This window comes from Myotis yumanensis, unplaced genomic scaffold, assembly GCF_028538775.1.
Source record: "Myotis yumanensis isolate MYYU_CA2020_CCGP unplaced genomic scaffold, mMyoYum1.0.hap1 SCAF_3, whole genome shotgun sequence".
Classification (NCBI taxonomy): domain Eukaryota; kingdom Metazoa; phylum Chordata; class Mammalia; order Chiroptera; family Vespertilionidae; genus Myotis; species Myotis yumanensis.
The window spans coordinates 40953469-40966223 of NW_027223754.1; the positions used below are offsets into that span (position 1 = coordinate 40953469).

Here is a 12755-nt window from a genome sequence, read left to right on the forward strand (position 1 = left end):
TTCCAACGTGGCCACAGTTCTCTTTCTAAGCCATACATCGGCTCACATCGTGTTCCCTTTAAAACGCATTCACAGTTTCCCAAACGCATTCGCTGGGTACAGAACTGTGCCACCCAACACCACGGACGCCAGCTGCGTGCGACTACTGAGCACTTGGAATATGGCTGGTCTGTGTCAAATACAGAAGATTTATGCAAAAATATGTAAAATATCTTATTTATAGTTTTGGCATTGATTAGATGTTTAGGATATTTTAAACTAAATAAACTTTTAAGTTAATTTCACTTTTTAAATCATTTTAAACATAACTACTAGAAAATGTGAAATTATGTATGTGGCTCATATTTCATTTGGACAGCAATGGTACAAAAAGTCCTTACCTTTCTTTTTTTTTTTTTTTTTTAAATCTTTATTGTTCAGATTATTACATTTGTTCCTCTTTTTTCCCCCCATAACTCCCCTCCTTCCAGCTCCCACCCCACCCTCCACCCTCACTCCCCACCCACTGTGTTCATCCATAGGTGCATGATTTTTGTCCAGTCACTTCCCGCATCTCCCACACCCCTTTTCCCCCCAAGAATAGTTAGTCCATTCCCTTTCTATGTCCCTGATTCTATTATAATCACCAGTTCATTCTGTACATCAGGTTATTTATTCACTTGATTCTTAGATTCATTTGTTGATAGATGCATATTTGTTGTTCATAATTTGTATCTTTACCTTTTTCTTCTTCTTCCTCTTCTTAAAGGATACCTTTCAGCATTTCATATAATACTGGTTTGGCGGTGGTGAACTCCTTTAGCTTTTCCTTATCTGTGAAGCTCTTTATCTGACCTTCAATTCTGAATGATAGCTTTGCTGGATAAAGTAATCTTGGTTGTAGGTTCTTGGTATTCAGCACTTTGAATATTTCTTGCCATTCCCTTCTGGCCTGCAAAGTTTCTGTTGAGAAATCAGCTGACAGTCGTATGGGTATTCCCTTGTAGGTAATTGAGCCTCTTTCTCTTGCTGCTTTTAAGATTTTCTCTTTGTCTTTTGCTCTTGGCATTTTAATGATGATGTGTCTTGGTGTGGTCCTCTTTGGATTCCTTTTGTTTGGGGTTCTCTGCGCTTCTTGAACCTGTAAATCCATTTCTTTCTCCAGGTGGGGGAAGTTTTCTGCCATTATTTCTTGAAATAGGTTTTCAATATCTTGCTGTCTCTCATCTTCTGGCACTCCAATAATTCTGATATTAGACCGCTTAAAGCTGTCCCAGAGGCTCCTTACACTATCTTCACACTTTCGGATTCTTTTTTCATTTTGCTTTTCCAATTGGGTGTTTTTTGTCGAATCTTTGGTTTGATTCTTGAGCTCCTCTGGTCTGCTATTGGGTATAATATTCTTTATTTCAGTCTGTGTATGCTTACTTTCTAATTTCTTTATCGTAGCATCGAGGGTCTCATTAGTTTTCGTGAGGCTCTGCACAAATTTATGGCAAGCCCTCAAAATTGCGATTCTTAGCTCCATATCCTCCATTTCTGTCATGTTTTTTTGTCTCCGCATCTTTTATGCTTTCTTGGTGCACCCCCTTGTGATCTCTGTGCGCAGTCTTGTTCTAGCCAAGCCTTAATTGTTGTAGTTAACACTAGAGGGATTTGACCACCAGGCCGACTGGCTGTAGGAATCAGCTGTGCGGAAAACGTCTGTCTTCTGGGGAGGCGCTAATCCAGCCTTTGCCTGAGGCGATCGGCAAATGGCTGTGCGCAGGGCTTGGGCGGGCGGGATCAACAGGGCGGGGGGAGGGAGCTGCTATGGCCGCTCTCAGTCCGTCCCCAGGGGTTCTGCCTCTCTGTCCCAGCAACCGCTGCAAACCTCGGAGGGGCCGTAGCCAGATAGTCCCGCTTCTCCCGTTTGAGTCTGGGTCCCTAGAGACTCGCCCGGATCTGTAGCCCAGAGTCTGAGACTCACTCCTGATTGAAAACGACAACCGCGCCCTCAGCCGCCAGCCCGCTTTGCGCGCGCACCACCTCACCACCGCACCGCCGTACCTTTAAATTTTCCACACTACGCCTCCTCTGAGCGTCGGAATGCTGTTGTTTTTGCTTCTAGTTGAAGAGTCTCTCCTCAGCCAGCCTTCCTGTGGTTCTGGTTGATGTCCGTTCCGACTTTTAGTTGTATTTTTGAAGTGGTTGTTTACGGCGGCAATCTCCGGTGTTTACCTATGCCGCCATCTTCGATCCATTCAAAAAGTCCTTACCTTTCAAGCGCCTCTCTCTCTCTCTCTTCCTTCACCAGAGCCCTCTCCCCCTCACTTCTACACTCCATCTGATTTGCAAGTTGCTGAATGGACCACCCAGTTTTGCAATATCTGGGCAATTTCTTAAACACAAATGTTGTTTGTTATCCCCACTGTCCAATACCCCCTGGCTCCAGGGCAGCACCTGTCACCTGCCCTGTACTGGTCACTGGATAAACCTGATGCCCCGCCTGGGTTATTCAGTCCCTGCATCTCACTAATATTGGATCTCCAACAAAAATTCTAGGGACTCAGCAGGTAATCAATGAAAGAATGAACAGAAATGCAATCAATAAACTTATAGTCTAAAAGGGTGTCTAATAAAAGACAGATTCAGATATAGCCTAAAAGGTGCCATCAGCCAGAAGAGAAATATATAACAGTAAGCTATGTTGTAAAAGAACAATAGGACATACAGGGTGGGGCACAAGTAGGTTTATAGTTGTTCACATGGAAAATATAATAATCAATAAATAATAATATAAGAAAAAAATGTGGAGGGCTTGTGGAGGGGGATGGGAGTGCGCTACAGGGAGTCAATGGGGGAAAAAGGGAGACGTGTATTATTTTCAACAATAAAAATTTTTTAAAAAGAATGAACTGTGTTTTGCATACTCACAAATGTAAACCTACTTTTGCCTCACCCTGTATTTAGCAAACGCTGATATAGTCAGACCCACGGATTAGGCAATTCCATGCCTTTGGATCTGAACTACAGAAATACTTGGCCATGAGAGCAAACATGAAAATGCACTAGAATCTTCACTGCAGCATCCTTTGTAACAGAAAAGATTGGGGACAACCTGTGTCCCATCATTTACAACAGAGCTGGTAAATTATGACATATGCATTCACCGGAATGACATAAAACTATTTTAAAAAGGAGGAAATGAATTCTATGTCCTAAAAAGGCAAAATCTCTGTGATATATTAATGGGGAAAAGTATGAAAAGCATACAAGTGTAAGTGTGTGTGTGTGTGTGTGTGTGTGTGTGTGTGTGTGTACTTTGATCAGAAGAATACATAAGAAACTGGTAATGGTCCCAGAGGGAGAGATGAGGGAAAGAGTGAGAAGGAGAGAGCCTTCATGTGTATTCTCTTTGAATGTGCTAATGCTGTGCACACATTACTTTCAGAAAAAGATTAAAGACGCTTTCTGGGTGTTTTTCCTCTGTATATTTCTGTACGGTCAAGAAAAGATCCTGATTACTCCCTTCTCCCAAGTCAAACAGATAACAAAATAGCAACATCAACATGACACCCCTTACCGTGATCTTCTTGTGGTCAGGAAACTCGAGGCCAAAATAGTCGCCCTCCACGAGGTTGAGGTGGTTGCAAACTGCATCCAGCAACACTTTCCCCGGGGCTCTTTGCTGGGAAGAGAAACAAGAGGCGTTATTCCCTCCGAGACAGGCAGGAGCACAGAGAGTTCCCAGGCACCGCTCCCTGCCACACACACAGTCCCGTTATTCACATCTTGTATCAGTGCAGCGATTTTCAACTGGAGTGCTGCAAGCATTTTTAAAACATGTTAATACCTGATAGTTGGTCAGGGGCACTGACCTCTTTTCCCTTAGATTGTCAAATTAAAAAATGACAACAACAGCTGCCTGGTGTGAATGAATCAAAATTATACATATTTTTGTCAGATTGGCAAAAAATACAATTTTTTTTGGTCTGCCGAAGAATTTTAGTAATTAGTTTATGTTTATGAGATTAAAAGGCTGACAGTCACTGCATTAGTGTGATATATTTGCTATAATTATTGGGCCAACATTGACACATTACTATCCCCTGAAACCCACTGTTTACATTAAAGTTCACTCTTTGTGTTGCATAGTTCTATGCAGTTTGACAAATGTGTATTATCATGTATCCATCATCCCAAAAATCCACTGTGTTCTATCCATTCAACCTTTATCTCCCTCCTCCTTAACCCCTGGCAACCATTAATCTTTTTACTGTGTTTGTAGTTTTGCCTTTTTTAGATTGCCATATAGTTGGAATCACAAAGTACTGTATGGAGACTTTTCAGATTGTCATCTTTCACTTAGCAATGTGCATTTAAGCTTCCTTTATATCTTTTCCTGCCTTGATCGCCTCATTTCTTTTGATCACTGAATATTCCATTGAATGGACCAAAGTTTGTTTATGCATTCACCTATTGAAGAACACCGTGGTTGCTCAAGTTTTTATAATTATGAATAAAGCTCCTATAATTGTGTGCAGGTTTTGTGTGGACATCAGTTTTCAACTCAGGATCCCCCTGAAACCCTGCCCTGTGCCTCTCTCCCCAGGAATACGGTAAAACTTAGGGCTTTTTTCTCTTGGTTATTATAATACTCTGTGCAGACTCTCATCTAGTCTACATCTAGACTACCCATCTATTGAAGGGAAAGGCCATATTTTATTAATCCTGTATCTACAACGCTTAATGACCAATCAATTTTGTTAAAATGAATGAATAAACAAATCAAGAAAAGTTACTCATTCCACAATATTATATAAATTAAAGAGCTATGAGTCTGTCTCTCTGATTAGGTTCTGAGTTATTTATTCACCTTTCTATTGCCATTGCCTAACAAGGCATCTGACACTCTAACAATGCCTGTTAAAATCAATGCTGCGTGTGTATTTTCTATACACTGAATCTATAAGCAAAGAGAATCCTACATAATAAAAAGCTAATATTCAAATTGTCCCCTCGACCGGGAGTTCGACCAGGAGTTCAACCAGGAGGCGGGGGTAGCCAGCCAACCATCTGCGTCCCCTCTCCCTGCTGGCCCAGCCTTATCAGCCCCGATCAGGGGTGGGCTGGCTGGACCCCACCCATGCACAAATTTGTGCACAGGGCCTCTAGAATGATATATAAGAACCCATTTTCTATCCTAACAGCTTAGAATCATATTGGTTTCCCTTCACTCTCCAGTGGACTCCTAGTGACCCACTAATAAAATAGACCCAACTCTACCACACAGATCAAACACTGAAAGAAAAATGTTTCAAAGACATGCTCCTCTCCAGTTACTGCTTTTCTAGTTTCACCTCCTCTCTGAGGAACCAATTAGTAACCCAGGAGACCAGCAAGTCCATTAGCCTGCCCCAGCGTGACCTGAGGAGCCACCAAAGGTGCTTCAGTGTCCAGCAATAAAGCACCTTCTTTAAAAAAAAAAAACTTTTCTTGATTTCAGAGAGGAAGGGAGAGGGAGACAGAGATAGAAACATCAATGATGAGAGAGAATTGTTGATGGGCTGCCTCCTGTACACCCCACACTTGGGATCAAACCAGCAACCCAGACATAGGCCGTGACCAGGAATCAAACCATGACCTCCTGATTCATAGGTCGACCCACTGAGTCCCACAGGCTGGGCCCTCTTTTTAAACTGCTACCAATTTATGCTCCCATAATCCCTCATCATTGAAATCCAGAAGATATTCACAGCCATCTAATGGCGTGTAATATTCTCCATGGATAATTCCAAACTCGCGAGGCTTTAGACTCTGAATGCCTGGTCCAAGGGTTACTGATAAAATCATTTTACTTGTACCGATCGAAGGCAGGAGTAACAGGTCATTGAATGTAACCCATTCTCTTCTATCAATCATACCCCACCCCCTGCTGCCCACAGACACCTGCATTTATCCAGTGGATTGAAGAGCCACATGGATTACAGGTCACCAATCTTATTTTTCCTCTCTTTGGGACACACTGTGCCCTAACCAGTCATGCTGAGAGCACTTGGGAATTCCTCAGCCAAGCTAAAGCAGGTCCTGGGTTCAAGTTCTCACTCCTGCCCCCAAAGAGCTACACGAGTAACTGACACACAGCTCTTCGTTCTAGACCAGTGATGGCGAACCTATGACACGCGTGTCAGAGGTGACACGCGAACTCATTTTTTTGGTTGATTTTTCTTTGTTAAATGGCATTTAAATATATAAAATAAATATCAAAAATACAAATCTTTTGTTTTACTATGGTTGCAAACATCAAAAAAATTTCTATATGTGACACGGCACCAGAGTTAAGTTAGGGTTTTTCAAAATGCTGACATGCTGAGCTCAAAAGGTTCGCCATCACTGTTCTAGACCCTCCTCTCTGTCTGGTAAAATCTGCAAGCATTAATAAGAACATTATAAACAAAGGCCTGGGCCTAAGAAGTTGTGGAAGCATTCCTATATCATAACAAGTTTGTTAAAGAGAAGACCACAAGCCAGTTTCATAATCCTTCTTCCTCACAATTCTTGACATTTCCTATTTGTTAAAAAACAAACTATCAATTATCTGACCAGCTGGCAAGCACTCACATTTCCAAAGAATCCCTGGAAATAAGTGAATTTAAGAGCTTCATCATGAGACTTTACAATTCCATGCTGGAAGTCCAAATAAACAAAAGAATCAATATACCATGGATGTCTTTAAAGACATGCTGTTCAACTAAGTGCCTCAGGCAAGGGGGACTTTCCACCTGAACTGAGTCAGCGGAGTGTTTTGTGAATGCATCCAGCATATATTGGTAAAAATAAGGGGCTGGAAATAGATGCCTGGAATCTAGTTGATGATACAAATCTGGTCTCAATTCTTAACAATTTCCTTAAAGTTTATTATGTTGTACAAATCCTTTGTATGAAATGACTTCTCTATGATGCCAACATTTTTATATAGGGAGAAATGAATTTAGAGTTTGAATGATATTATAGCTCCTAACAATCATCATAAAACAGATGCCTGAATTTCCCTAAGAAAGCTGGTGATATTCAGGGAGCATCACTAGAAAGTATTTATGGTTTAAATGCAACCACTCCATGACAAAAAGTGGCCCTCAGCATTAACACCCCAAATGTGTGCCGGGCACAATTGTCGAAAATGCTCCTAGACATCACGATTCCCAAGCTCAAGGACCCAGTTCCCTTTCTTCTAGGAGCTGGGGAAGAACTGCCTGGGCGTATCCATGCACAGGGGCTAAATTCTACCGAGAAAACATCTTGGAGGAGGGACGAAGAGTTGCATCCTCATTCTTTATGAAAAAACTACCCCTCTACTTCCTCTTCCTGTGGATTTTCTCCCCCAGTCATTCTCTACACTCGTCTCCAATGAATTTCTGAGCCTCACACTAAAAGTAATTCTGTTCAGAATCATATCACAGAACATAAAATGGATAGTGGTGGTGACGGCACAACATTCTGAATGTACTTAATGCCACTGAATTATATACTTAAAAATGGCTGAAATGATAAATTTTATGTTATGTCTATTTTGCCACAATAAAAAAAAATTCAAGAGGAAAGGGCAGGGGAAAGGAACTGAGGAATAGGGTTCCCATTATAATCAACTGAGGAGGGTCACTCACAACAGAATCTATTTACTTCACATTAGATCTTAAAACAAGATTGAGGGGCTGGATCCGGCTCAAGCGGAGTGGCTGTGCAGAGGAGCCATCACATGGGAAGAGTGTGTGACTATCCACACATGTGCACTAATATTTCTCAGCACAAAGAGCTCGTCTGTGTGCCTGACAAAAAAGTCATAAAATAAACATTGGTGGAAGTAACCACAAATTATACATTTGGTGCAGGCTCTGCACGGAAAATTGATGCTGGGGTTTAAAAGCTACCAATCCACTAGCCCTTTATTGCTAAAATGAACGTGCAAGTCAGTCAATAAAATCTGAACGGGGGTAAAAGTGGCAACAGTATAGATTAAACTGGGAGAACAGAAAGTAGAGATCTTGAGGAAAATTCAACTGTAAAGGGATTTTTTTTTCAAATAGTAACTTACTTTAAGGTACACACACACACACACACACATTTATATTATGGCTATATAAGCTGTCACATATAAGGAAGGAAACCAAGTTATTTAGGCATCATTTGAAAACCTGCATTAATTATGCTCCAAAAGGCATTTGAATTTTAATCTAGTGGACAAATAAATTGGCCGATTTCAAACTGTATGCCCCTATGCTTTCTGCCTTTTGAATTGGCTTTTCACGCAATCCTACAAAATTAAGTTTTAGGAGGAGGTTTACATTCTTGGGGGATGTCTGGCAAGTAAGCACTGAATAATAAACAGTATGAACATTCACATACAGCTTCAAGCTATTAAAAACTGAACCAAAGTTGCTTTAGTTTATGGTGCTTTTAAAATATGTCTGTGCCTTCGGGTAATTTCTGTCCCATAAAGTTTTACGGGGGCGTAGTTCTTTTCCTCCTCTAGAAGAATAAAGACACAATTCTTTCTGGGTTGGGGGTGTCTTCTCCCTCTCTAAGGGTCTGAGAAATGGTGCGTCCCACTGAATACGAGCTAAGGCTCTGCCTTTCTGAAATTACCTCATAGACAAAACTATCAAGATGACCTTTGACCAGGTTTATAAAATCTGCATCTGCACAAGTTTCAGAGAGCTCTGTTTTGGGATCAATATCTTCATGGCAACCAGGCCATGCTCTCATCCAGCTGAAGGGAAGGGTCTCTTCTCAAGGGCCTTGGCCCCCTTTCTGCCACCATTAAAGCTTATTAGAATATTGTTCAAATCCCCATAATTCACTAACCTTCAACATGTGTGATCTTAGGGTGTTGTAACTGCAGGTTTCCTCGGGCTCTTTGGCAGTGTGCCACCAGGTGAGTGGAAGTGTTAATAACGACTACGGTTTGGGGCACCTGGGGTACATTTATCAAGCAAGTTGCCCTGTGCCGGCGCTGTGCTAGGTGCTGTGGGAATGGAAACCAATAAGGTAAGTGCCTCTTTCTGAGTTGGGGTGGAGACAAATAACCAGGTAAATTAGAATATATGGTAAGTGCTATGTTAGAGGAGGGGGGTAGGTGAGTGAGCGAGCATTTGGCCTCTGGCATCTCTTCTTAGAAAAACACTAATCCTCTTGACCAGGATCAGGGCTTCACCTTATGACCTTGTTTGACCTTGCTCCAAATCCAGCCATACTGGGGATTAGGGCTAGAACCTATGAGTTGGGGAGGGGGTGGGAACACAGTTCAGTCCACAGCACATGGAGTCATGAAAGGACTAGAAATATTATCTACTTCCTAGGATCAATGAAAACTAAATAAGGCAATGACCCCAAAGTGTTTGGCAAAGGGTCTGGCTCGCAACACAAGTTCTCTGCCATTGTTGCTGCTACTGTGATGGGGAAATGTTCGTTTACAGAATTCATGGCAGGCCAATGGGTTGACATTGAAGAGGAGGAGGTCCATTTCCCAGCCCCAAAGGCATGCCTCAGCACTGTCACAGAATGCAAAGCCTGGCTACCACATCTACGGGCTGTGTGACAATGTCCCCAAGGGCAGAGTCCATACCGGGGCCCCTGCCTATTCTGCCCTCCCCTGCCTATTCTGCCCTCGAATGCTGCTGGAGGTGGCTCCGAGCAGCACTTCTCTGATTTATGGACCCACTCATCATCTGTGGACCTTGATAAGCTGCAGGTGCTGGGGTGGTGGCCGAGGATCTGAATTTCTAACAGGCTCCCTGCTGCTGCTGGTGAGAAGCCTATGCTTTGAATGCAAGGTGGGATTGAAGCGATACAGCTGCAATCCAAGGAACCCTGAGGACTGATGGCTCCCACGAGAAGCTGCAAGGGTACCAAAGGGAAAGTGGCCCTGACAACTCCTTGGTTTTGGACTTCTAGCCTCCACAGCTGCAGGGACAAAGCACTCATGTCCCTCACTGTCCCTTTCAAATAAAGGGCTTAAAACAGATTAATAACCCAGAAAACAGATTCGAGATAAAAATTCTGGCCTTCAAAATTTCTCTAATTTGATAATCAAATATATTCAACAGGTAGTGGACTCATTATGGGAGGCAATTCATTGTTCCTGTTAAGAGGTGTTCCTCTTTTTACTATTGTTGCTTTGGATGTGAATGATGCTCTCTAACTGAAGCTCTTTTTACAAAATATTCTCTTTTGAGATCCTTCCACAAGGTGAGGTAGAAAGGGTGGGATTCAGGCTCAGCAGTCACACAGCTCACACCGCATCCACCCCCACTCCCACCCCCACCCCCAGCTGTCCATCCAGGGTGTCACCTTCCCCGCCCCTCTGCACACAGTCAGGAGCTATCAAGCAAGTAGAAGTTCAAAGAGAATGCAATTTGAGAAATCTACAGGAACCCACCTATGTGTCTGTAAAGCACATTTTCTTAGAAATTTTAGCAGAAGGCCATTGCTAGACTAGACTCACTATAACTGATGAAAAGAATGTTGGGTTTGTGGCTCAATATGGCAGGCTGAATACATGCAGCTTTTCTCCACAATACCCAGGAAGCCTGCGTAAACAAACACTCAAATAATGAAAACAGGGGAAAAAGGAATAAATTCATAGAACACAGAGAAAATGAAAGGAGGGACAGCAGGTGAGAAATTTCTCCCAAATTCTAGAAGATGACAGAGGAAAAAGCTGATGTCTAATTACTGAAGACAGGAGAGAGAGTCGGCAACAGGAAGCAGCCAAATTACGCAGAACTCCCCCGAAAGTCAGAAATGGGAGATGCTAGGTACTTTCGATGATGCAGAGTAGAGTAAAAAACTTTTTAAAAACACTGTAATTTGTATCCTCATATAGCTAAGAGTTTACAACTTAAAAATAAAAACCCAGAAGGTTATAACGAGGAACATTTGGATAACAAGAAAGAGCTGTTAGAAGTAAAAATAGCAGAGCAGAAAGAAAACTCGCACTAGAAGAGCTTAAAGATACAGTTGAAAATTCCTAGAAACTAAGCCCGCGGACAAAGAGATGGTAACGAGGAGAAGACAGGAGACATTTAACGCTCAGTTCGACTTCCAGCACTTGAACATGTGCCTTCTGCACCGAGACACCCACAAGGGGAGGAAATGATGCAAGAATAACATAAGGATCTTAAGGATTTAACTTAGATTGATAAAGGCCAGAGAGCCCGGCTGATGTAGTTCAGTGGTTGAACATCGACCTATGAACCAGGAGGTCACTATTTGGTTCCTGATCAGGACACATGCCCGGGTTGTGGGCTCAATCCCCAGTAGGGGGCGTGCAGAAGGCAGCCAATTGATGATTCTCTCATCATTGATGTTTCTATCTCTCTCTCCCTCTCCCTTCCTCTCTAAAATAAAAAAATATATATTTAAAAAAATATATAATTAAAAATAAATCTTTACAAGACAGAAATGGAATAGCTGAAATGTGCGAGATGTTTCTTGTGTTGTTTGCCCAGCCCTTCAGTGACTTGGGCGGCTGTGTAATATAATTACTAAGAATACAAATTGGGGGCTGCCTTCTTGCCAATCCCATGGCAGTATGACCTTGGGCAAGTTCCCCTTTGGGCCTCAGTTTTCTCTTCTGTAGAGTGGGAATAATGGCTGAACCATCTCATTGGGGTGTGGTGAGGATTAAATGACATAGCAGACATTGAGCTCTTAGGATGGCATCCAGTACTCAGTAAGCTCTCCTGGGCATTAGCGATGCAGGAGGAGAAGGGGGAGGCAAGACAATTACTCAAAAGCCAAACAGCAGACCTGGTGGTAGCCTGGTCAGCACACGGTGTGATCACGATGGTTGTGCAATGCCAACCAGAGCAAGAATAGGAACTGCAACTTTAAGACCCAAGTCTGGGGAACCGGGACAAGGCCTTCATTCTGGGAGAACGTAGCTAAATGTTTAGGCCTGCCCATCCACTGGGTCCACAAGCGCAGCGATTCTTTCTCCTGGCTGTGGCTCCAGGGGTGGCCACGCCGTCTGTCAGGACACACTGTGCTCCTTGTTCCCCTCTGCACGGAGACCCAGCGTTCAGAACACTCATTAAACACACTTCAGATTGGGTTTCAGAATCCCGACTCCAGGCCAAGAGGAGAATGGACCCTTTCAGCTCCTTCGCTGTAATTTAGCTACGTTAAAACCACAGCGTCATTCGTATAGAACCGCCCTTCTTCCTTCACGCCAAGGCTGTGTGATGTGTGTGCGCGCGTGTGCACATGCATATACGTGCGTGCGCACACATACTCAAGAAGTAGTGGATTTCTGCTGCTATCTTGTAAACCTGTAATGCAGTGAGCAAAAGAAGAAATGTCTATGGAGAATTCAGCTATTCAGAATGCTGGCTTAATCTGCTCTTCACCTTGAGCAATTCATTGTCTTTTAATCACTTTTAGAAGGAGATGAGTAAAAATTTACAAAATTTAACAATGACAAAAAAAAATTTTGCATAACCTCTTGCTACTTTAAATATCCATTAGGCAGGGAATAAACTATCCCACAAATAATGAATAAGGCGAGCAGAAACCAGATTATGACTCAAGGAAAGCATTACACCCTTCCCAGCAACAGAAGAATGCGTGCATTTTCCTTATGTCTATTTCGTTTGGCACTTTTCTCTTTGGGTTCAGTGGTCTAATTAAACCTCAAAAGTGCATCAGCCTGCTGAGCCTGAACTTTCTGAAAATACACCTGGTATCACACACTTGGCTTCCAACATTAGTAGGTACTTCATTGAATTTAGCTTAGC

At 42.6% G+C, this 12755-nt stretch overlaps 1 protein-coding gene across 4 annotated transcripts in view; it reads right to left on the reverse strand.

The window, feature by feature from the left end:
- Positions 1 to 12755, reverse strand: part of FARP1 (FERM, ARH/RhoGEF and pleckstrin domain protein 1) — a 271468-nt gene that overhangs the window by 93561 nt on the left and 165152 nt on the right. For all 4 annotated transcript variants that reach the window (XM_070408693.1, XM_070408692.1, XM_070408691.1 and 1 more), the window contains exon 3: positions 3545 to 3649. In XM_070408693.1, the coding sequence (XP_070264794.1) occupies positions 3545 to 3649 (105 nt within the window). The remainder of the gene's footprint in view (positions 1 to 3544; positions 3650 to 12755) is intronic.